The 26,117-nt window shown below is 50.0% G+C and overlaps 1 protein-coding gene and 1 long non-coding RNA gene across 2 annotated transcripts in view; both read left to right on the plus strand.

Moving 5' to 3' along the window:
- The first annotated feature begins 2,266 nt into the window (after positions 1-2,266).
- On the plus strand, positions 2,267-17,326 carry LOC140392441 (uncharacterized). Its single transcript, XR_011935356.1, has 3 exons — positions 2,267-2,412; positions 14,790-14,998; positions 17,306-17,326. It is a non-coding gene; the product is annotated as an uncharacterized lncRNA (long non-coding RNA).
- Positions 17,327-17,650: 324 nt separating this feature from the next.
- The window catches only part of LOC140392307 (CUB and zona pellucida-like domain-containing protein 1), a 55,144-nt gene continuing 46,677 nt past the window's right edge, over positions 17,651-26,117 (plus strand). Inside the window, exons 1-2 of the mRNA XM_072477624.1 lie at positions 17,651-17,714; positions 23,831-23,845. Coding sequence (XP_072333725.1) covers positions 17,651-17,714; positions 23,831-23,845 — 79 coding nt within the window. The remainder of the gene's footprint in view (positions 17,715-23,830; positions 23,846-26,117) is intronic.

The raw sequence follows: 26,117 nt of genomic DNA on the forward strand, positions 1-26,117 counted from the left end.
CAATGGATGTGGTATATCTGGATTTCCAGAAAGCCTTTGACAAGGTGCCACACAAACAATTGCTGCATAAGATAAAGATGCATGTGATTAAGGGGAAAGTAGTAGCATGGATAGAGGATTGGTTAATTAATAGAAAGCAAAGAGTGGGGATTTATGGGTGTTCTCTGGTTGGCAATCAGTAGCTAGTGGTGTCCCTCAGGGATCAGTGTTGGGCCCACAATTGTTCACAATTTACATAGATGATTTGGAGTTGGGGACCAAGGGCAATGTGTCCAAGTTTGCAGACAACACTAAGATGAGTGGTAAAGCAAAAAGTGCAGACGATACTGGAAGTCTGCAGAGGGATTTGGATAGGCTAAGTGAATGGGCCATGGTCTGGCAGATGGAATACAATGTTGACAAATGTGAGGTTATCCATTATGGTAGGAATAACAGCAAAAGGGATTATTATTTAAATGATAAAATATTAAAACATGCTGCTGTGCAAAGAGACCTGGGTGTGCTAGTGCATGAGTCGCAAAAAGTTGGTTTACTGGTGCAATAGGTGATTAAGAAGGCAAATGGAATTTTGTCCTTCATTGCTGGAGGGATGGAGTTTAAGACTAGGGAGGTTATGCTGCAATTGTATAAGGTGTTAGTGAGGCCACACCTGGGGTATTGTGTTCAGTTTTGGTCTCCTTACTTGAGAAAGGACATACTGGCACTGGAGGGTGTGCAGAGGAGATTCACTAGGTTAATCCCAGAGCTGAAGGGGTTGGATTACGAGGAGAGGTTGAGTAGACTGGGACTGTACTCGTTGGAATTTAGAAGGATGAGGGGGGATCTTATAGAAACATATAAAATTATGAAAGGAATAGATAGGATAGATGGGGCAGGTTGTTTCCACTGGCGGGTGAAAGCAGAACTAGGGGGCATAGCCTCAAAATAAGGGGAAGTAGATTTAGGACTGAGTTTAGGAGGAACTTCTTCACCCAAAGGGTTGTGAATCTATGGAATTCCTTGCCCAGTGAAGCAGTAGAGGCTCCTTCATTAAATGTTTTTAAGATAAAGATAGATAGTTTTTTGAAGAATAAAGGGATTAAGGGTTATGGTGTTCGGGCCGGAAAGTGGAGCTGAGTCCACAAAAGATCAGCCATGATCTCATTGAATGGTGGAGCAGGCTCGAGGGACCAGATGGCCTACCCCTGCTCCTAGTTCTTATGTTTTTATGTACCCTTACATATTGTCTGGATTTATCAAATTGCATATTAAAATTCCCCATGATTACCGTTGTGCCCTTCTCTCAAGCCCTCATTATTTCTTGGTTTATACTATGCCGCACTTTGGCACGGGGTCTGTAAATTACTCCTACCAAGGAGTTTTTTTCTCCTGTCTTTTATTGTCGCCTATATCTTGACCCTTAGTGCCAATATCATTTCTTAATACAACCTTGATGTCATCTTTAACCAATAAAGCAACTCCACCCACTGTTCCATCCTGTCTATCCTTTCAGAATATTGAGTACCCTTGGACATTTAAGTCCCAGTGTCGGGCCTCCTGCAACCATGTTTCAGTGAGCCCAACCAAATCATACCCATTTGTCTCTATTTGTGCTGTCACCTCATTGACATTATTCCAAACATTGTATGCATTTAGGTACAAGGTTTTTTGAAGATATGTTACTGATTTGTCTTTCCCTTGAAGGATTTTCTTGTGCACTACGTTTTTCACACATTCTGACCTCCTTCATTAATCCCTGAAAGCGCTCAACCTCATCCTCAACTTTTATTCCCCAGCTACCTTACATTTAAATTTTTTACATTTTCTTACCCCTCCATAGATGTTAGACTGGCCCTCCCTGTGCATTTCATTAGCCTCTACCTTCTTCTCACATGCTGACCTTCTGCTCTGGTTCCGATGAACCTTTATACCTTGTGTAGTTTTACCCTTTCCTTCCCCTCATTTGCTAATTCTTACCCAAACGCTATCCAGTGAACCCAAATGGGACTGCAAATTTGTGGAAGTGTGAAATGAACAACATTAGACTCTGCTGCAATGCCCCCAACAATTATGGGGTGTGTGAAAGTTCAGCTAAGATAAGAAGATATCAGCTAGTTGAATGAGGGACAAGAGTGTGATGGGAGCTCAACTAATTATTCCTCAGTGAGGGGTGAAATTACTCGGGTGAGGAGGCATTTTACTGAAAGAGGATCAACATCTTATTTTACACTACTTATTTCCTCATTTTATCATTATAACTTTGTATCATTGTATCATTGTAGATGGAATAACATGTGGAGGGAGGCTTGAGACTAATAGCGGATCATTTACCAGCCCCAATTATCCAGAACCATATCCAAATAATGCCAAATGCATTTGGTACATACAAGTGGCCAATCGAAACAGAATAACTTTGAAATTGGATGATTTTCAGTAAGTAACAGTATTTCCACTTGCTCATTGTAACTGTCAGAGGCAGCTAGTGCTGAATACACACTCAGGAGTCTGAATACTTTTAAAACTAATATCTACCCCACAGTTAATGTTTCTGTTTAGTCAATGAGAAAGGACAATCATGGTGATCTACAAAGTAAAATTTCCATAATGGAAAGAAACTGAGCAATGTGATGTGTCAGACCATCTGTCCAGGTGTATTATGGAATAAGAGAACTTTACAACATGTAACGATCCTTTCAGCGCAGAGTGACTGTACTGAGTCTTTGAAAGAGCTGTCAAATTAGATTCATTTCCATTCTCTTTTCTCATATTCCTGTAATTTTTTTCACATTGCTCTAAATTGTTTTGTAAATGTCCTCTTCACATTCTAAAGCCATGCATCTAAAGCCCAGAATTGGACACCATTTACGTATTCAAAATCCATTCGCTTGCACCAAATGGGCTAAAAGCTTCAGCTGTGAGGTAACAGTAATTTATCAGTTAAGTATTTGGCTGAACGATTTGAGAATTAATCAAAATCAAATTGATGAGTTATTCAAAAGTGAAAGATGCTGATGTCTGTTCAGCTAAACAGCTCAAGACTATGGATCATTTATATGCAAGCTGACATAGACTGCACCCCCTTTTCAGTTATTTGAAAAACGTTTTGTTACTGCTTTTTTGCACTTTAGTCACATGTTCTTGATCAATGGGCAATGGTCACGGAGAGGGGTGGAGAAAGGCCTTCTCATAAACCTGCTCCTGGCATGACCAAACATGACCTAAACAGGTTGAGGCAATGGGCGATAGAGGGGGTGGTCTAGCCTGACACTCAGTCCATCTGAGATGGAGCATCCTGTGATTGCCAGTACTATCAAGACCTGCCATACCCAGTGGGCCCTGCAGAGACTGGATTACTTTATTGACCACTCTAATCACATTTTGATTTGATGTTTTAAGGTTCCTTTGCCATTTGGTTTTGACTTGTCCCTTAGTTTGTTTAATTTAGTTAAAATAGTATATGGCCTCTGGCTGGAAATGGTCAGGAAGACAGCCAGTGATGCCCAAACCCCATGATCCAATAAACAAAATGAACAGTTGGTAGCCAGTATTTAATCCTGTTAAGCCAACCACCAAAACACAATACAGTGCCCAAGTCAAACATCTTTCTGATTCTAGTTAATCCTGAGGGAAATTTACAGACTACGTTGTGTAGTGTTTGGTCTATAGACAACATTCCAGAAGTACCCTGCTGCGAAAAGATTACATATTTCTCCAATTATCTAGGCCAGAATTTTACGCTGCCCCTGACGAGTTTTGAGGCCAATGGAGGAGAGTGTGAAATTGCATTCATGGAATCCTATGCCGCTCTACCCAAAATGTGATTTTATGGTGGGAGGGCTGTTCTTGCCCCTATTAAGGCTCTTATGTGGCCACTTATTGGCCATTTATGACTTTTTCTGCCCAGCCTCAATTTGCAGGCTGGAGGATGCTGAGTATCTGAGAGTGGGAAGTGGAAAAAGTCACTGGCATGGATCTTAGGTGGGAAGGACGATGGTGCCTCCATCAGAAGTCCCCTTCTGAATGGGGGTGTGCTTCCCTCACGGACAGGACAATTCCAGATCTCCCTGCCTATCCCAGGATTGAACACACATCTGGCAAAGTGAACCCCTAGAGCATCCCCTCTCCCCCACTCCCTGGAACCCCTGCCACATTGACTCCCTTCATTTAGTCCCATGCACGGCGCTGCGATGTCTCTTCTGGCCACTGCAGGGCTGTGCCTGGATGTCCTTGAGAGCTGTCAGCCAATCAGATTAGCTTCCAAGTGCTGACAATCAACACTCACTTGAGCATGAAATGACAGTGTGCCAGTTGGGGTTGGCAAGATTCATTCCCTGCCAACTCTCTGGGTGTCAAGGGTTGAGATCCGGTCATCTGAAAAATTCAGGCCCTGATGTCCTCAGGCTTCAAAGGAGGTGGAAATTCCTTTATGCCTGTCTTCATTCAGAGGATAGTGTTTAATCAAATGAAACAAAGCAGAAAGGAAAGTCCAGCTAGGAAAGTCCAAGAGATCTCTAAAACATATTGGACAGGAACAAAAATAAAGAAAAAGACAAATGGAATGTTGACCTTTATATCTGAAGGAATAAATATAAGTGGCAAAAAGTCATTTGGCAATGATACAAAGTCCTAGTTAGACCACACCTGTAGCACTGCAAACAGTTCAGGACAGCATAGGTTTGCCAGAATCATACCTGGGATCCAAGGATTCAGCACCAATCAAAGTTTTAAAATGAGAATTGTTAATTTTCTGAAGTGAAAAGATTACCAGAGATCCAGGAAGAAGCAGAGGAGTGGGACGAGATGAGCTATTCTTCCAGTGAGCCAGCTTGGATACGACGGGCCACACAGACAACTTCTGTGCCGCAATTATTCCCTGATTGTATGAGGTGTATGAGGTGATTGGTGTTAGATCATTTCTTCATTTTAAACTCAAATTGATGGAATCTTGTTTGTCTCGGTATTAATTGATTTCATAGAATTTACAGTGCAGAAGGAGGTCATTCGGCCCATCGAGTCTGCACCGTCTCTTGGAAAGAGCACCCTACCCAAGGTCAACACCTCCACCCTATCCCCACAACCCAGCAACCCCACCCAACACTAAGAGCAATTTTGGACACGAAGGGCAATTTATCACGGCCAATCCACCTAACCTGCACATCTTTGGACTGTGGGAGGAAACCGGAGCACCCGGAGGAAACCCACGCACACACGGGGAGGATGTGCAGACTCCGCACAGACAGTGACCCAAGCCGGAATCGAACCTGGGACCCTGGAGCTGGGAAGCAATTGTGCTATCCACAATGCTACCGTGCTGCCCACCCACAATGCTACCGTGCTGCCCACCCACAATGCTACCGTGCTGCCCACCCACAATGCTACCGTGCTGCCCACCCACAATGCTACCGTGCTGCCCGTGATGTAAGGCAAAGGAGGGTCATTGGGGTGAGGTCAAAGATCAGGGGCAAGATTCTCCGACCCCCCACCGGGTCGGAGAATCGCCGTGGGCCGTCGTGAATCCCGCCCCCGCCGCCCGCCGAATTCTCCGAAGGGAGAAATGTCGGCGGGGCGTCAATCGCACCGCACACCTCGGAGAATGGCACGGGTGGGCGCAAGGCAATGGATTTCGCGTCTGCCGATATTCTCCCGTCCAGATGGGCCGAAGTCTCGCCGATGTGATCACGGGTCACGTCGGCGTAAATCAAACCACCTATTAATTGGCGCGAACCAGTGCGCATGGTTGACGCCGACCAGCGTGGAGGTGGGTGACGGCCTGGGGAGTTGGCCACTGAAGAAGCGATGCGTGGCCGCAGTCTGTATGTGAGGGGGAGAGGTGTGTGTAGGGTTGTGTGTGTGTGTGTGTGCGGCGGGGGGGGTGGTTAGAGTGGGCTGGGCTCCGGCGGAGTGCCGGGAGGAGGGGTGAGTGCCGGGGACGGGAGGATGACTGCCATGGAGGGGGACGGGGGGCCCGTGCCGGGGAGGGGGACGAGGGGGGGGGGTCCATGCCGGGGAGGGACATGGGGGGACGGGGGACGGGTCCGTGCCGGGGAGGGGGTCCGTGCCGGGGAGGGGGACGGGGACGGGGGGTCCGTGCCGGGGAGGGGGGGGGTCCGTGCTGGGGAGGGGGGGTGGTCCGTGCCGGGGAGTAGGACGGGGGACGGGGGTCTGTGCCGGGAGGGACGTGGGGGGGGGGGGCAAGAGGGCAAGTGAATTGGTCCAGGTGCCAGCCTCCAACAGTCGGACCCATGCGGTCCATGCCACCTGGCTGGGAGGAGGAGGGGGTATGGGCAATGATGACATGTCATCGTTTCCCCCCCCACCCCCCCCCCCCCCCCCCCGCACAGGCCGCCATGTTTTCCGGTCAGCCAGCGATGTTGGCCGCCGTGGCGGCAGCCGCTAATGTCCATGTTGCCCTGGATGAGGAGGAGGATGAGGAGCGTGCCAGAGAGGCGGCGCAGGCTGCCGCAGAGGGGCAGGTGGCAGCCGACCAGGCTGGAGGGACACCTGACCGACAGGACGAGGAGGGGGAGGAGGACGTCGCGGCCCCACGGCAACGGAGGCACCCGAGGACGCCCCGTGTGTACCTGCCTCGGCTGTCATACCAGGACCTCGCGGACCGGGAATGCAGGAGGAGACTCCGGATGAGCCGGGAAACTGTGGCACACATCTGCCACCTGCTGGCGCACCTGTCCCGCGTGGCACTGGCGGGGGACACCCTCTCCCCGTGTCTGTCAAGGTTACGGTGGCCCTGAATTTTTATGCAACGGGGTCATTCCATGCACCGAGTGGGGATCTGTCCGGCGTATCGCAGACATCGGTGCACCGGTGCATCCGGGCTGTGACAGACGCCCTATATGCCATTGCTCACCGCTACAAAGAACAAAGAACAAAGAAATGTACAGCACAGGAACAGGCCCTTCGGCCCTCCAAGCCCGTGCCGACCATACTGCCCGACTAAACTACAATCTTCTACACTTCCTGGGTCCGTATCCTTCTATTCCCATCCTATTCATATATTTGTCAAGATGCCCCTTAAATGTCCCTATCGCCCCTGCCTCCACTACCTCCTCCGGTAGTGAGTTCCAGGCACCCACTACCCTCTGCGTAAAAAACTTGCCTCGTACATCTACTCTAAACTTTGCCCCTCTCACCTTAAACCTATGCCCCCTAGTAATTGACCCCTCTACCCTGGGGAAAAGCCTCTGACTATCCACTCTGTCTATGCCCCTCATAATTTTGTATACCTCTATCAGGTCGCCCCTCAACCTCCTTCGTTCCAGTGAGAACAAACCGAGTTTATTCAATCGCTCCTCATAGCTTATGCCCTCCATACCAGGCAACATTCTGGTAATCTCTTCTGCACCCTCTCTAAAGCCTCCACATCCTTCTGGTAGTGTGGCGACCAGAATTGAACACTATACTCCAAGTGTGGCCTAACTAAGGTTCTATACAGCTGCAACATGACTTGCCAATTCTTATACTCAATGCCCCGGCCAATGAAGGCAAGCATGCCGTATGCCTTCTTGACTACCTCCTCCACCTGTGTAGCCCCTTTCAGTGATCTGTGGACCTGTACTCCTAGATCTCTTTGACTTTCAATACTCTTGAGGGTTCTACCATTCACTGTATATTCCCTACCTGCATTAGCCCTTCCAAAATGCATTACCTCACATTTGTCCAGGTTAAACTCCATCTGCCATCTCTCCGCCCAAGTCTCCAGACAATCTAAATCCTGCTGTATCCTCAGACAGTCCTCATCGCTATCCGCAATTCCACCAACCTTTGTGTCGTCTGCAAACTTACTAATCAGACCAGTTACATTTTCCTCCAAATCATTTATATATACTACAAAGAGCAAAGGTCCCAGCACTGATCCCTGTGGAACATCACTGGTCACAGCCCTCCAATTAGAAAAGCATCCCTCCATTGCTACCCTCTGCCTTCTATGGCCTAGCCAGTTCTGTATCCACCTTGCCAGTTCACCCCTGATCCCGTGTGACTTCACCTTTTGTACTAGTCTACCATGAGGGACCTTGTCAAAGGCCTTACTGAAGTCCTATAGACAACATCTACTGCCCTACCTGCATCAATCATCTTAGTGACCTCCTCGAAAAACTCTATCAAGTTAGGTGAGACACGACCTCCCCTTCACAAAACCGTGCTGCCTCTCACTAATACGTCCATTTGCTTCCAAATGGGAGTAGATCCTGTCTCGAAGAATTCTCTCCAGTAATTTCCCTACCACTGAAGTAAGGCTCACCGGCCTGTAGTTCCCGGGATTATCCCTGCCACCCTTCTTAAACAGAGGAACAACATTGGCTATTCTCCAGTCCTCCGGGACATCCCCTGAAGACAGCGAGGATCCAAAGATTTCTGTCAAGGCCTCAGCAATTTCCTCTCCAGCCTCCTTCAGTATTCTGGGGTAGATCCCATCCGGCCCTGGGGACTTATCTACCTTAATATTTTTTAAGACACCCAACACCTCGTCTTTTTGGATCACAATGTGACCCAGGCTATCTACACCCCCTTCTCCAGACTCAACATCTACCAATTCCTTCTCTTTGGTGAATACTGATGCAAAGTATTCATTTAGTACCTCGCCCATTTCCTCTGGCTCCACACATAGATTCCCTTGCCTATCCTTCAGTGGGCCAACCCTTTCCCTGGCTACCCTCTTGCTTTTTATGTAAGTGTAAAAAGCCTTGGGATTTTCCTTAACCCTATTTGCCAATGACTTTTCATGACCCCTTCTAGCCCTCCTGACTCCCTGCTTAAGTTCCTTCCTACTTTCCTTATATGCCACACAGGCTTCGTCTGTTCCCAGCCTTTTAGCCCTGACAAATGCCTCCTTTTTCTTTTTGACGAGGCCTACAATATCATTCGTCATCCAAGGTTCCCGAAAATTGCCGTATTTGTCTTTCTTCCTCACAGGAACATGCCTGTCCTGTATTCCTATCAACTGACACTTGAAAGCCTCCCACATGTCAGATGTTGATTTGCCCTCAAACATCCGCCCCCAATCTATGCTCTTCAGTTCCCGCCTAATATTGTTATAATTAGCCTTCCCCCAATTTAGCACATTCATCCTCGGACCACTCTTATCCTTGTCCACCAGTACTTTAAAACTTACTGAATTGTGGTCACTGTTACCGAAATGCTCCCCTACTGAAACATCTACCACCTGGCCGGGCTCATTCCCCAATACCAGGTCCAGTACCGCCTCTTCCCTAGTTGGACTGTTTACATATTGTTTTAAGAAGCCCTCCTGGATGCTCCTTACAAACTCTGCCCCGTCTAAGCCCCTGGCACTAAGTGAGTCCCAGTCAATATTGGGGAAGTTGAAGTCTCCCATCACCACAACCCTGTTGTTTTTACTCTTTTCCAAAATCTGTCTACCTATCTGCTCCTCTATCTCCCGCTGGCTGTTGGGAGGCCTGTAGTATACCCCCAACATTGTGACTGCACCCTTCTTATTCCTGATCTCTACCCATATAGCCTCACTGCCCTCTGAGGTGTCCTCTCGCTGTATAGCTGTATAGCATCCGCTTCCCTGTGGACCGGGCCAGCCAAGATGCCCGGGCCGTGGTCTTCTCTGCAGTGGCCGGGTTCCCCATGGTCCAGGGCGCGATTGATGGGATGCACGTCACCGTGCGGCCACCTGTAGATAACAGGGCCGTGTTCACCAATAGGAAGGGGACCTATTCGATGAACATACAGGTGGTCTGCGACCACCGCATGATGATCCTGCACTTCTGCACCCGTTACCCGGGCAGTGTGCACGACTCATACGCGTTGTCGCGGTCATACATCCCCGGCATGTACGAGGGACGCCATCCCCGGCTGAGGGACTGGTTGCTGGGCGACAGGGGTACCCATTGCGATCGTGGCTGATGACGCCTATACGGAGGCCACGCAATGAGGCGGAGAACCGCTACAATGATGCCCATGTAGCGACAAGGGGAGTGATAGAGAGGTGCTTTGGCGTGCTGAACATGCGTTTCAGGTGCCTGGACCTCTCTGGGGGCACCCTCCAGTATCGGTCAGATAGGGTCGGCCGCATCATTGTGGTGTGCTGCGTCCTGCACAATATCGCCCAGCAGAGTGGCGATGTGCCGCAGGCAGAGGACGGCGGAGTGGAGGAGCAGCAGGAAGAGGCGCAGTCCTCCCCAGATGAGGGGGATGGGGGCAATGGTCAGGGCAGACGGGCTCGACAGGGGCGGGTGGCTGTCCACCGTTACGGGCTGGGCCAGCGGGCAAGGGCAGGCTGATAGACGCCCGCTTCACTGACTAGATGGGCGTGGGAATCGGGTAGTATGGCCACAGACCGCACACCATGGCAACAGCCGACCACCCACACCCCCCACCCATCCACCCACCCAGCACCCTCACCCCCCTCCCCAACCCCACCCACCCCACCCGCATGCACACCACCCCCCCCATTGCCGATCCACCTGCGGCACAACGGCCGGGCTCACACAGTTGCCGGTGGACGCGTGTCTATTGCAGGCCATGGAGGATGATGACAACCCGCCCTGCGATGAGCTCGTGACTCCACATCGTTGGACTATGTCTGACCCATGGCCACAGTACCACCATCCACCCGGACCATCCCTGCATGTGGCTGTGACACTGCAGCGCACGGTCCCGTCCTCTGCCCGGGGGATGTTGATGGCGGCCCAGGGGGAAGGGGGCAGACTCACCTGGGGCTGAGGTAAGACCACCCCTCACACACACACACTTGCGCTCAACGTACATGACACCCCCGCACGCTTTGGACAGAGCACAAAGGCAGCTTCTGTAGGTGTAACATTGACTTTAATAACGAAAGAAGTTTGTGCACGTGCCCTAGCCCCTAAAACTCATCTGTGCCCTGCACCCATGCCAACTTACTCAGTGTCTAATTGTTTGGCCTTACGGGCCCTTTGACTACGCCTAGGTGGTACCCCAGACGGTACAGCAGAACTGGAGGTGGACTCCTGTGATTCCTGCCCTCTAACACGGGATCCCTTTGGCGGACGTTTCCTGGGGCGTCCTGGCCTAGATGGGCCAGGCTGCGGCCCGGGCGACTGGGATGGCGAGCTGCCAGTCTGTCCTGCCCGTTGCCCACCCGATGCACCTGGGACAGAAGGTGGGGAGCCCGAGGTGTTGAGGTGTTCCGGGACCTTCCCTACAATGGGACCCGGAACAGGCCCCAGCACCTCCTCCTCCCTCGGGGTGCCCGATGGCCCCCAGGCCTCTACATGGGTGGAGGATGCGAACGGACTGGCCATCCGACGCCCCCCCGACATCTGGCGCTGCCAGTCCTGGAGGCCCGTGCTGGTATCGACAAGGGTCTGCAGGTTTGCAGCCATGGAGCTCAGGGAGTTGGCAATCCCTGTCTGTGACTGTGCGACACCGGCTAGCACATGGGCAATGGCGCCGATGCCCTCAGCGATGGCCTGCTGAGACTGGGCCATGGCCTGCTGAGACTGGACCATGGCCTGCAGAGACTGTGCCACGGAGTTGAGCCCCTCTGCCATCTGCCGCTGGCGCTGGCTCATGGCCTCCTGTGAGAGGGCAGCCATGTCCTGGGCCACAGACGCCGCCTGCACGGAAAGCCCCAGGCCTCGCAAACCGCTTCCCATGTCTGACACCGTCGCACCCATTGCCTCCACCACGGACGACACCCGTGCAGTGTCGGCCTGGGTGGCACGCATGACCGGCACCACTGCCAGCTCCTGGACACGGGTGGACTCCTCCACCTGCGACCGCAGCCGCCGCAAGCTGGCCATCACCCTCTTCGCTCGTCTCAGGTTCGGTGGTTGCATCGGACCTATGGGTGGGTGTGGTAACTCCAGGAACCCGGGATCCATCTGGGAGGCAGATGTTCGCTTGCGCCGGGCTGCCCTCCGACCGCCCGGCCCCTCTGCTGCTCCTACCTCCACCTGCTGTACCGGGACGGCTGTGTTGTGCGCACCAGTGAGTGTACCAGACGCCTCATCACTAAAGTGCCCAACTGAGGCGAGCGTCTCTGCGATGGTGGAGGGTGTTGGTGACAGCAGTGGCGTTTTGTCGTGCGCATCGTCCGACTCTGAGTCCATGGCACTTTGGGGTGGCGGTTCGTCTCCGCCCATCCAATCTGTGTCACTGTCCTGTATTTCAGTTTCCTGGGTAGGGGTGTCCTGGGTAGGGGTGTCCTGGGTTGTGGTTTCATGGCTCGGCTGTGACGGGGGCCTGTGGCTGCCCCTCTCGTCGCTGGGTGGCACATGCCTGCGTCGCCGCACCCGCATGAGGCAGGGGTGCCGTCTCCCTGTTGCTCCAGGTCTCTCCGTCTCCCGTGGTCTCCGAGGGGCATCATGCGGGCGGTCTGCATCTGCGGGGATGGGTGCCTCGACGTTTGCTCCTGCGATACACAATGAAGCATGCATGGTTAGACACGCAGGCAGTGATCAGGTGATATGGCGGAGGGGGGATATGGGGGAGGGGGGATATGGGGGAGGGGGGATATGGGGACGGGCTGTCGGTGGCTCACTTGCTGGTGGGCCCCGACCTCTGCATCAACAACCTCCCGGTCCTCAGGTCCGCCAGCCAGTTCCAGGGCCCTTCCCTCATGTTCGGTCAGTGGCCTCTCATCAGCTGGGCCTCCTCCAGTCCTCACATGCTCCCTGGTGTTGTGTGCGCGCTTTTCCTGTGGGGGGTGGTGGCAGGGGTAAAAGGCAACAGTGTTAGACAGGTATATGAATGCACGCCATCGGCTGCGCGTGTATTGCAGAGGTTAAGGTTAGGGCTGGATTCACTTGGGGATATGGGGGAGGGGGGATATGGGGGATATGGGGGAGGGGGATATGGGGGAGGGAGGATATGGGGGAGGGGGGATATGGGGAGGGGGGATATGGGGAGGGGGGATATGGGGGAGGGGAGATATGGGGAGGGGGGATATGGGGGAGGGGGGATATGGGGGAGGGGGGATATGGGGGAGGGGGGATATGGGGGAGGGGGATATGGGGAGGGGGATATGGGGGAAATGGATATCGGGCGGGGGGGGGGGGTGGCTCACCCTGGCTGCCCTGACGAGGTCGTTCACCTTCTTGTGGCACTGGGTGCCTATCCGTGGTGTCAGGACCACAGCGCTGACGGCCTCTGCCACCTCCCTCCACAGACGCCGGCTGTGGCGTGGGGTGACTCTGCAGCCGTGTCCGGGATACAGGGCCTCCCTCCTCTGCTCCACTGCGTCCAGGAGCGCCTCAATGTCGCGGGACTGGAACCTCGGGGCTGAGCAGTGTGCGGCCATCCGGTCGGGTCTTCTGGTCGGGTGGGGGGAGCAGCGTGTCTTTTGAGCCGTCACGCCATGCATGACGCCACACGGCGTGAACCACGTGAGCCAGCGCGGATAGCGTCACGTCGCTGCTAGCCCATTCTGGGCCGGAGACTTAGCGACGTTTGAGGCGGCGTGATGCAGGTGGGATTTGCGCCGTTTTTGGCGCCGGTCGGCGGACATCGCGCCGATAACGGAGAATTTCGCCCCAGACATGAACTGATGGAACAGACTCAATGGGTCAAATCTCCTACAGCTATTCTTAAGTTCTAATGTTTCTAAAGCAGCTATTGCAATTCATATTTGAAAATGAAAATCGCTTTTTAGGGCTGGATTCACTTGGGGATATGGGGGAGGGGCGATATGGGGGATATGGGGGAGGGGGGATATGGGGGAGGGGGGATATGGGGATGGGGGATATGGGGGAGGGGGGATATGGGGGAGGGAGGATATGGGGAAGATCAAATAGAAACTTTCAAGATAATGAATGGCTTAGATAGGGTGGATGTAGGGAAGTTGTTTCCATTAACAGGGGAGACTAGGACCCGGGGGCACAGCCTTAGAATAAAAGGGAGTCACTTTTGAACAGAGATGAGGAGAAATTTCTTCAGCCAGAGAGTGGTGGGTCTGTGGAATTCATTGCCACAGAGGGCGGTGGAGGCCGGGACGTTGAGTGTCTTTAAGACAGAAGTTGATAAATTCTTGATTTCCCGAGGAATTAAGGGCTATGGAGAGAGAGCGGGTAAATGGAGTTGAAATCAGCCATGATTGAATGATGGAGTGGACCCGATGGGCCGAATGGCCTTACTTCCACTCCTATGTCTTATGGTCTTATTGTCACAAGTAGGCTTCAAATGAAGTTACTGTGAAAAGCCCCTAGTCGCCACATTGCGGCGCCTGTTCGGGGAGGCTGGTACGGGAATTGAACCATGCTGCTGGCCTGCCTTGGTCTGCTTTAAAAGCCAGCAATTTAGCCCAGTGTGCTAAACCAGCCCCTGATTTGGCCATCTTTCTTGATTGTAATAAATGGCAGGGAGAAATATTGCAGGAAAATTCAGGCAGGAGATTAAATACAGTCCGTCATATCAATGCTAAGGAAAATTATATTGATTTTGTGGAAAGATTTAATGAGTGAGTGGTCATTCCTGTTATATATATGTGCTATTGTGGTTGTGTGCAATGTCTCTCTAAGAATAGAGTCACGTGATACACATGATGTCATTGGCTGCTTCGCTGGCCTTTTAGAGTCTAGCACCAAGCCTTGTACAGTGAAGACCTATTCAATAAACCTCTGTTGATCTTGCATGAAATCCAATGCTTCGACAACTCATCAATTTTATACTGTTAGTCACAAGATACAACTGTTTCCTGCCATCTTATCTTTTGAATACCTGTCTAACCTTCTTAATGTTGTTTGTAGATGTGTGTGTATATGTTGGCCAGTTTATGAAGTAAATTGTTAATTGTAAAAGGTGATTACTACAAATATATTTTCAATTTACGATCATTCTCTCCCCAGGCTGGAAGCATCATTGTGGTGCTCAAATGATTATGTTGCAATATATGATGGAGCTTCAACAAATTCTCCTCTGATTGCAACAGTATGTGCTGGATCAAACCACACATTTACATCATTGTCCAACTCCATGACCATTTATTTTAGATCTGATTACCTTAAAACGAGTGTTGGCTTTACTGCACGTTACTACTCTCAGCCCTTGTTCCAAAGTAAGTGTGTAAACTTTTGTGTTTTGTTCAATATAATTTAAACTAACACAGATAAAAAATGATTTTCCATGTGTGATTAATTTCGAGGAGCCACTCGGCATTAGTTCACCTTAACTGAACCCAATTAATTAATTTAATTTCATCAAAGAACATTAGAGAGAAATTCAGGAGAAAGTAACAAGGTTGTAGACATATTTGCCAAATATTTCCCTTTGATAGGGGGCAGCACGGTAGCCTTGTGGATAGCACAATTGCTTCACAGCTCCAGGGTCCCAGGTTCGATTCTGGCTTGGGTCACTGTCTGTGCGGAGTCTGCACATCCTCCCCGTGTGTGCGTGGGTTTCCTCCGGGTGCTCCGGTTTCCTCCCACAGTCCAAAGATGTGCGGGTTAGGTGGATTGGCCATGATAAATTGCCCTTAGTGTCCAAAAATTGCCCTTAGAGTTGGGTGGGGTTACTGGGTTATGGGGATGGGGTGGCGGTGTTGACCTTGGGTGGGGTGCTCTTTCCAAGAGCCGGTGCAGACTCGATGGGCTGAATAGCCTCCTTCTGCACTGTAAATTCTATGTAAATTCTATGAAATTCCTGGAATTTCTTGCTTAGAACAAATTCACCTGTACCTGGGTCCATCCTCAATTTGATGCCTTTGGTAGGTGTAGCACTGGCAGCAGCAGCGCATCCATGGTGCTGCTGCTGAATACAGAAGATCTGCTGGCCTTCGATTTAACAGCTGTTCTCAGTGGGCAGGACTTATGCCCCCTGGGTTCTTTATCCTGGCAGACAACCTTTTGCTGGCCTGTTAAATGATTGAATGATGCAGCTTTTCCACACACTTCAATGAATGGGTTTTGACAATGTTTCAAACCCAGGATTTTTCTGCATGTAAAGTAAACATGATAACCACTACACTACAGAAACAGGGCAGCTTGAATGATGCAAGATGAGGTGGCTCTTCTTGAAAAGAGGCGATGCAGGTTGCTCGCTGACTATTCAGCTGCCGATTGAGACCCCTGTCGCGGAAACAAGATTCCACTCACTGTGTTATGTGGGAACTGCCTGAAACTTCTCATGTCCTCAAAATCAACTTGTGCAGGAAGTGTGGTCAGCTAGAGGAGCCCAAACTCTGGAATTCAGACCTTGAGCAGGAGGTGGAATTACTACAGTGATTCTAGGAGACTGAGGGTTACATGGATAACCTCGCCTGGAATTAGCAATAGAGCAGAGTTTGAAAATGTAGGTGGCTGCAATTTGGCAGTCTGTGCCATCCATAGAATCCCGACAGTGCTGGAGGCGTCCATTTATCCCGTCAAGTCTGAACCCGCCGTCCGAAAGAGAACTCAACCTGGGTCCACTGCCCCACCCCGCCCACCCCACCCTTTCCCCATAAGCTAACCTGCACATTGCTGAACACTAAGGAGCAATTTAAATTGGCCAGTCTAGCTGACCTGCACATCATGGGAGTGTGGGCGGAAACAGAGCACCCAGAGGAAACCCATGCAGACACAGGGAGAATCATAAAATCCCTGCAGTGCAGAAGGAGGCAATTCGGACCATCGGGTCTGCATGGTGCCTCTAAAAGAGTACTCCACTCAAGCACACTCCCCTGCCCTATCCCAATAACCGAAACCTGAGCTCCCAGAGTAAAGCACGGCAGACATGGGGAGAAAGTGCAAACTCTACACAGGCAGTGACCCAAGGCCGGAATTGAACCCAGATCCCTGGTGCTGAGAGGCAGCAATGCTAACCATTGTGCCAACATGCCATCCCAGTGTTGGATCTTGTCAGCCAGGGCTGCGGTTCTTGGGGGCTCCCAAGTTCTTGGGGCCTCCCAAGAACTGAAAGATGAGCAGGTGGCCAGAAGCTCAAGAGCCACAGTCGTACCGCTGACATTGATGGCCTGTGATGGGATTACATTGGGAGAAAGATAATACAGTGCATGGATAATGCCCTCACAACCAGGCAAGTGGAGTCTTGAGGGATCGGAGCCAGTCAGGAGGTGCCAAGTGATGCCTTTGTGGAGAGAAATGCAAGGTTGAAAGGGGGTGTTGGTGAGAGCCAGCAATGCCATTGTCACAGGATGAACACCATCACCAGTGGGCCTCTCCATGGGCCTTTAAGAATGCACAAATAGGAGACGCCACCCTGCTGAACCTGTGGGGAGTCTGCCAGAACTTACCTGCTGTTCTCCCCACACGAAGTGAGACCCCACTAAAATTCCATAAAATCAGGAAAAGGCACTCAAATGACCGCACCATTCTGATTAAATGTCACAATCTGAAGCACTTTCACTGTTTTTCTCTCTCCACAGTTACCACAGTTGGACCTGGTGAGTATTTACAGAATTTTCAGTTTAATGTTTCCGACTAAGGTTTGCAATTTTTGCAAGAGAATGAGTGAATCACGTTTCATGTTGTTTACAAGGATTTTAACACAGCTATTGACAGGGTCCCACATGGCAGACTGATCAGAACTGTAACAGTTATTGGGGTATAAAGGCAAGGGCCTTGGTTTCAAAATTGGCTCAGTGGCAGGAACCAGAGGGTCATGGTCGATGGTAATTTTTTGTAACTGCAATGCTCTTTCCTCTGGTGGTCTTGGTTCCTTTGTTTTTCTAGATATGTCAATGAATTAGCCTAAAGTATAATTAGTCGTCATGATTGAGACATTTGCAAATGGCACAAAAGTTGGTCATGTAGTTGCTAGTGTGGGAAAAGGCTGTAGATTCCAGTATTTATCAAATGACTTGTCGAGTGGGCTAAAAAGTAGCAAATGGAATTCAATCTGGAAAATGTGAGGGGATGGATTCGGGAGAAAGTAATGAAACAAAAATTAGGATTTTCATGTCTGTGAATGCACTGTGTAGTAAATAATACTGGTGAGTTACATGTGCAGATTGACATGTGGAAATTATGTTTTGGTTATAACAGTCTTTGTTCAAAGCAGGGCAGGACTGGGTGTTAAATATTCCTGGATGTAATGTGTTCAGGATGTTTAGGAAAGGACGGAAATAGGGAGGAATGGCGATATTGATTAACGGGACAAATGCAAAGCTGGAGGCAGCGGATATCCTTGACGGGCCAAGGGCAGAATATATTTGGCCAGAGCTAAGGAACAAAAAAGAGACAATTACATTGCCTGATAAAGTCTATAGACCACAAACTAATGAGAATAATGTAACACTGTCTCTCTCTCTCAACAGGTGCTGTCAGACCTGGTGAGTATTTCAACTTTAAGAGTATCTTTTTAATTTTAACCAGCATTTGGATTAGGAAAATCAGATGGACAAAGGTCGCCGAGATGAGAAATTCATAGAATGTGTTTGGGATTGGTTCATAGAACAACACATTCTGGCTCCAACCAGAGAGCAGGCTAGACGAGACCTGCTTCTGTGCACTGAGATATGATTCATTAATCAATCCGGCCCTGGTGCCTTCCCCGACTTGATACCCCTGATACTATCCAGCACCTCAAACAAAGAACAAAGAAATGTACAGCACAGGAACAGGCCCTTCGGACCTCCAAGCCCGTGCCGACCATGCTGCCCGACGAAACTACAATCTTCTACACTTCCTGGGTCCGTATCCCTCTATTCCCATCCTATTCATGTATTTGTCAAGATGCCCCTTAAATGTCACTATTGTCCCTGCTTCCACCACTTCCTCCGGTAGCGAGTTCCAGGCACCCACTACCCTCTGTGTAAAAAACTTGCCTCGTACATCTACTCTAAACCTTGCCCCTCTCACCTTAAACCTATGCCCCCTAGTAATTGACCCCTCTACCCCGGGGAAAAGCCTCTGACTATCCACTCTGTCTATGCCTCTCATAATTTTGTAGACCTCTATTAGGTCGCCCCTCAACCTCCTTCGTTCCAGTGAGAACAAACTGAGTTTATTCAACCGCTCCTCATAGCTAATGCCCTCCATACCAGGCAACATTCTGGTAAATCTCTTCTGCACCCTCTCTAAAGCCTCCACATCCTTCTGGTAGTGTGGCGACCAGAATTGAACACTATACTACAAGTGTGGCCTAACTAAGGTTCTATACAGCTGCAACATGACTTGCCAATTCTTATACTCAATGCCCCGACCAATGAAGGCAAGCATGCCGTATGCCTTATTGACTACCTTCTCCACCTGTGTTGCCCCTTTCAGTGACCTGTGGACCTGTACTCCTAGGTCTCTCTGACTCAATACTCTTGAGGGTTCTACCATTCACTGTATATTCCCTACCTGCATTAGACCTTCCAAAATGCATTACCTCACATTTGTCCGGATTAAACTCCATCTGCCATCTCTCCGCCCAAGTCTCCAAACAATGTAAATCCTGCTGTATCCTCTGACAGTCCTCATCGCTATCCGCAATTCCACCAACCTTTGTGTCGCCTGCAAACGTACTAATCAGACCAGTTACATTTTCCTCCAAATCATTTATATATACTACAAACAGCTAAGGTCCCAGCACTGATCCCTGTGGAACACCACTGGTCACAGCCCTCCAATTAGAAAAGCATCCTTCCATTGCTACTCTCTGCCTTCTATGACCTAGCCAGTTCTGTATCCACCTTGCCAGCTCACCCCTGATCCCGTGTGACTTCACCTTTTGTACTAGTCTACCATGAGGGACCTTGTCAAAGGCCTTACTGAAGTCCATATAGACAACATCCACTGCCCTACCTGCATCAATCACCTTTGTGACCTCCTCGAAAAACTCTATCAAGTTAGTGAGACACGACCTCCCCTTCACAAAACCATGTTGCCTCTCACTAATACGTCCATTTGCTTCCAAATGGGAGTAGATCCTGTCTCAAAGAATTCTCTCCAGTAATTTCCCTACCACTGGAGTAAGGCTCACCTGCCTGTAGTTCCCTGGATTATCCTTGCGACCCTTCTTAAACAGAGGAACAACATTGGCTATTCTACAGTCCTCCGGGACATCACCTGAAGACAGTGAGGATCCAAAGATTTCTGTCAAGGCCTCAACAATTTCCTCTCCAGCCTCCTTCAGTATTCTGGGGTAGATCCCATCAGGCCTTGGGGACTTATCTACCTTAATATTTTTTAAGACGCCCAACACCTCGTCTTTTTGGATCTCAATGTGACCCAGGCTATCTACACACCCTTCTCCAATTCCTACCAATTCCTTCTCTTTGGTGAATACTGATGCAAAGTATTCATTTAGTACCTCACCCATTTCCTCTGGCTCCACACATAGATTCCCTTGCCTATCCTTCAGTGGGCCAACCCTTTCCCTGGCTACCCACTTGCTTTTTATGTACGTGTAAAAAGCCTTGGGATTTTCCTTAACCCTATTTGCCAATGACTTTTCGTGACCCCTTCTAGCCCTCCTGACTCCTTGCTTAAGTTCCTTCCTACTTTCCTTATATTACATACAGGCTTCGTCTGTTCCCAGCCTTTTAGTCCTGACAACTGCTTCCTTTTTCTTTTTGACGAGGCCTACAATATCTCTTGTTATCCAAGGTTCCCGAAAATTGCCATATTTATCCTTCTTCCTCACAGGAACATGCGAATTCCTTTCAACTGACACTTGAAAGCCTCCCACATGTCAGATGTTGATTTGCCCTCAAACATCCGCCCCAATCTAGGTTCTTCAGTTCCCGCCTAATATTGTTATAATTAGCCTTCCCCCAATTTAGCACATTCATCCTAGGACCACTCTTATCCTTGTCCACCAGCACTTTAAAACTTACTGAATTGTGGTCACTGTTCCCGAAATGCTCCCCTACTGAAACTTCTACCACCTGGCCGGGCTCATTCCCCAATACCAGGTCCAGTACCACCCCTTCCCTAGTTGGACTGTCTACATATTGTTTTAAGAAGCCCTCCTGGATGCTCCTTACAAACTCTGCCCCGTCTAAGCCCCTGGCACTAAGTGAGTCCCAGCCAATATTGGGGAAGTTGAAGTCTCCCATCACCACAACCCTGTTGTTTTTAGTCTTTTCCAAAATCTGTCTACCTATCTGCTCCTCTATCTCCCGCTGGCTGTTGGGAGGCCTGTAGTAAACCCCCAACATTGTGACTGCACCCTTCTTATTCCTGATCACTACCCATATAGCCTCACTGCCCTCTGAGGTGTCCTCCCGTAGTACAGCTGTGATATCTTCCCTTTTACATCCCGCCACCCCTTTTACATCCCCCTCTATCCCGCCTGAAACATCTAAATCCTGGAACGTTTAGCTGTCAATCCTGCTCTTCCCTCAACCCGGTCTCTGTAATGGCAACAAGATCATAGTTCCAAGTACTAATCCAAGCTCTAAGTTCATCTACCTTACCCGTAACACTTGTTGCATTAAAACATATGCACTTCAGGCCACCAGACCCGCTGTGTTCAGCAACTTCTCCCTGTCTGCTCTGCCTCAGAGTCACACTGTACCTATTCCCTAGTTCTCCCTCAATGCTCTCACCTTCTGACCTATTGCTCCCTTGCCCACCCCCCTGCCATACTAGTTTAAACCCTCCCGTGTGACACTAGCAAACCTCGCGGCCAGGATATTTATGCCTCTCCAGTTTAGATGCAACCCGTCCTTCTTATATAGGTCACACCTGCCCCGGAAGAGCTCCCAGTGGTCCAGATAACGGAAACCCTCCCTCCTACACCTGCTGTTTAGCCACGTGTTTAGCTGCTCTATCTTCCTATTTCTAGCCTCACTGGCACGTGGCACAGCGAGTAATCCCGAGATTACAACCCTAGAGGTCCTGTCTTTTAACTTTCTGCCTAGCTCCCTGAACTCCTGCTGCAGGACCTCATGCCCCTTCCTGCTTATGTCATTAGTACCAATATGTACAACGATCTCTGCCTGTTTGCCCTCCCCCTTCAGGATGCCCTCTACCCGTTCGGAGACATCCTGGACCCTGGCACCAGGGAGGCAACATACCATCCTGGAGTCACTTTCACATCCACAGAAGCGCCTATCTGTGCCCTTGACTATAGAGTCCCCTATTACTATTGTTGTTCTGCGCTTTGACCCTCCCTTCTGAACATCAGAGCCAGCCGTGGTGCCACTGCTCTGGCTGTTGCTGTTTTCCCCTGATAGGCTATCCCCCCGATAGTATCCAAAGGGGTATACCTGTTCGAGATGGGCCAACCACAGGGGATTCCTGCACTGACTGCCTGCCCTTTCTGGTGGTCACCCATTTCTCTGCCTGCACCTTGGGTGTGGCCACATTTATATAACTGGGATCTATGACACTTTCCGCCACCTGCATGCTCCTAAGTGCATCCAATTGCTGCTCCAACCGAACCATGTGGTCTGTGAGGAGCTCCAGTTGGGTGCACTTTCTGCAGATGAAGCCACCCGGGTCGCTGGAAGCCTCCCGGACCTGCCACATCTCACAGTCAGAGCACTGCACCCCTCTAACTGACATTGCATCAATTAATTAGCAAATTAAAAGTTAAATTAAAAAAAAAATTTTTTAAAAAGTTACCGTTAACTATCTGTTTCCTAGCACTAGATTTCTACTACAAATGTGAAAGCTAAATATAGTACTCTCCGATCTCTGGCTTAGATACCCCTCTAAATTATAATTAAGTAATTATGTTTAATTAGTTACAAATGCTTAATGTTTTTAATTTAGTGTAATAAAAGTAAAAATGAGTAAAAATCACTTACTTACCTTCTTAACTTCTGAGGGTCTTAGATGTTCTCAGGTTCTCTCCCTGACAGAGACTGCTCCTCCTCCTCCGAACGGCTCCCGAAACTAGGCCGCGATCTTTTAAAATCACCTCTCCGACTCGCAGCTCCCGCGCTTTTAAAATCTCCGCTCCGACTCGCAGCTCCCGCGCTTTTAAAATCTCCGCTCTGACTCGCAGCTCCCGCGCTTTTTAAATCTCCGCTCCGACTCGCAACTCCCGCGCTTTTTAAATCTCCGCTCCGACTCGCAGCTCCTGCTCTTTTTAAATCTCCGCTCCGACTTGCAGCTCCCGCGCTTTTTAAATCTCCGCTGCGACTCGCAGCTCCCGCTCTTTTTAAACCTCCCTCAGACCCAGGGGCAGAATCTATTTGGCCAGAGCTAAGGAGCAAAAAAGATACAATTACATTGCCTGATAAAGTCTATAGACCACAAACTAATGAGAATAATGTAATACTGTACCTCTCTCTCTCCTCAGCTGCTGCCATACCTGGTGAGTATTTCAGCTTTAAGAGTATCTTTTATACTATAAATTTCTACTATAAATGTGAAAGCTAAATATAGTACTCTCCGATCTCTGGCTTAGATACCCCTCTAAATTATAATTAAGTAATTATGTTTAATTAGTTACAAATGCTTAATGTTTTTAATTTAGTGTAATAAAAGTAAAAATGAGTAAAAATCACTTACTTACCTTCTTACCTTCTGAGGGTCTTAGATGTTCTCAGGTTCTCTCCCTGACAGAGACTGCTCCTCCTCCTCCGAACGGCTCCCGAAACTAGGCCGCGATCTTTTAAAATCACCTCTCCGACTCGCAGCTCCCGCGCTTTTAAAATCTCCGCTCCGACTCGCAGCTCCCGCGCTTTTAAAATCTCCGCTCTGACTCGCAGCTCCCGCGCTTTTTAAATCTCCGCTCCGACTCGCAACTCCCGCGCTTTTTAAATCTCCGCTCCGACTCGCAGCTCCTGCTCTTTTTAAATCTCCGCTCCGACTTGCAGCTCCCGCTCTTTTTAAATCTCCGCTGCGACTCGCAGCTCCCGCTCTTTTTAAACCTCCCTCAGACCCAGGGGCAGAATCTATTTGGCCAGAGCTAAGGAGCAAAAAAGATACAATTACATTGCCTGATAAAGTCTATAGACCACAAACTAATGAGAATAATGTAATACTGTACCTCTCTCTCTCCTCAGCTGCTGCCAAACCTGGTGAGTATTTCAGCTTTAAGAGTATCTTTTAATTTTAATCAGCAATTGGATTAGGAAAATCAGATGGACAAAGGTCGCCGAGATGAGAAATTCATAGAATGTGTTTGGGATAGGTTCATAAAACGTTACATTCTGGCACCAACCAGAGAGCAGGCTAGACGAGACCTGCTTTTGAGATTGTGGTGGTAATTATTAAGGGTAATACGGTACACCATGAATGCCGAGGAGCCATTGGAGGACAGATGCTGGATCCCGATTGGATCCGCCGCCTACTGGGCTCCACCCAGATAGGCGGGGTATAAGAACCTGGGTTAATCCCCGCAGCTGCATTCTGTGACTGAGTTGCTGGGGAACGAGTCTGAACAAGTCTGCTCAATAAAGCCTTGATTGAAGTTCTTTACGTCTCGCCTCGTGTGTGATCGATGGTGCTACAATTTATTGAGCAGACTTAAAAAGGAATATGGAGCTCCGGATCGCCCCGGAGTGCCTGCGAATCGACCCCCAAGCAGCTAACGCAACATCGGCGTTTAAGCACTGGCTGGCGTGCTTTGAGGGATCCCTTTGAACGGCCCCCGGCAGACCAACAGAAGACCAGAAGATGCAGGTCCTGCATTCCAGGGTGAGTCCCGAAATCTACTCACTCATCGAGGACGCGGAAGAATTCCCAGCGGCGCTCAACTTGCTGAAGGAGATCTACATTAAGCCCGTCAACCAGGTCTGCGCATGCTACCAGCTCGCGACGAGACGACAAATCCCCGGGGAATCGCTAGACGATTTCTTCAATGCTCTAACGATCCTGGGACGAAACTGCAACTGCCCAGCGGTTACGGCGAACGAACATACGGACCTCCTGATCAGAGACGCTTACGTAGCAGGTTTGGCATCGTCGCAAATTCGCCAGAGACTTTTAGAGAAAGACTCTCTCGGACTCACAGAGGTACGGGCTCTTGCAGCCTCCCTCGACATCGCCTCCCAGAACGCCCGCGCCTATGCCCCCGACCGCACTGCAGCCCCTTGGGCTCCGTCGACCCCCGCCGCGACCGACCCCCTGGCAACCCCCACCCCTCCGCAAGCGTGCGCAGCCAGAACCCCAGACCACCCGGGGGGGGGGGGGGGCCCGCTGCTACTTTTGTGGGCAGCCAAAACACCCCTGCCAGTGCTGCCCGGCCCGCTCGGCCACCTGCAAAAACTGCGGTAAAAAGGGGCACTACGCAACGGTGTGCCAGTCCCGTGGGGTTGCCGCTATCTCCGGGGAACAAATGGGACCACGGGCTCAACCCCCCCAGCGACCCACGGGCGGCCAACGGGCGCCGCCATTTTGGACCCCGGACACCACGAGGGGGAGGGGCGCCGCCATCTTCCTACCCACGGGCCGCGTGCGACCCATGGGAGCGGCCATTTTGTACACCCCCGCCTTACTTTTCCGCCGCCTACTGGGCTCCACCCAGATAGGCGGGGTATAAGAACCTGGGTTAATCCCCGCAGCTGCATTCTGTGACTGAGCTGCTGGGGAACGAGTCTGAACAAGTCTGCTCAATAAAGCCTCGATTGAAGTTCTTTACGTCTCGCCTCGTGTGTGATCGATGGTGCTACAGAGATATGATTCATTAATGACCTCACAGTTAGCAGCTGTAATATGATTGAATTTTATATTAATTTTGACAGACAGAGGAGTGAGTCCAAGATCAATATGTTAATTTAAATAAGAGCAATTTGTAGCACCTGAGAGCAGAGTGAGCTAAAGTGAACTGGCAAATAAGAATAGGTCAATAGAGATGCAGTGGCAGAGAATTAAAGGGATATTTCAGAATACATGGAATAGATACATTCCACCGAGATACATTTAGGTATATTTCAAGTGGAGGACCCATCATTCACGATTAACCGCTGGAGCTCCCCAGCATCACAGATATCAGTCTTTAGCCAATCCGATTCACTCCACGTGATAACAAGCAACAGCTGAAGGCACTAGATACTACAAAGGCTATGGGCCCTGACAATATCCTGGCAATAGTACTGAAGACTTGTGCTCCAGAACTGGCCACAACCCTCGCCAAGCTGTTGCAGTACAGCTACAATGCTGGCATCTACTCAGCAATGTGAGAAATTGCCCAGGTGTGTACACAAGAAACAGATAAATTCAGCCCAACCGATTATCAACCTATCAGTCTGCTCTTCATCATCAGCAAAGTGATGTAAGGAGTCATCAACAGTGCACTTACTCAGAAATAACCTGCTCACAGATGCTCAGTTTGGGTTCCACCAGGGCCAC

The sequence above is a fragment of the Scyliorhinus torazame genome, chromosome 16 (assembly GCF_047496885.1).
Source record: "Scyliorhinus torazame isolate Kashiwa2021f chromosome 16, sScyTor2.1, whole genome shotgun sequence".
Taxonomy (NCBI): domain Eukaryota; kingdom Metazoa; phylum Chordata; class Chondrichthyes; order Carcharhiniformes; family Scyliorhinidae; genus Scyliorhinus; species Scyliorhinus torazame.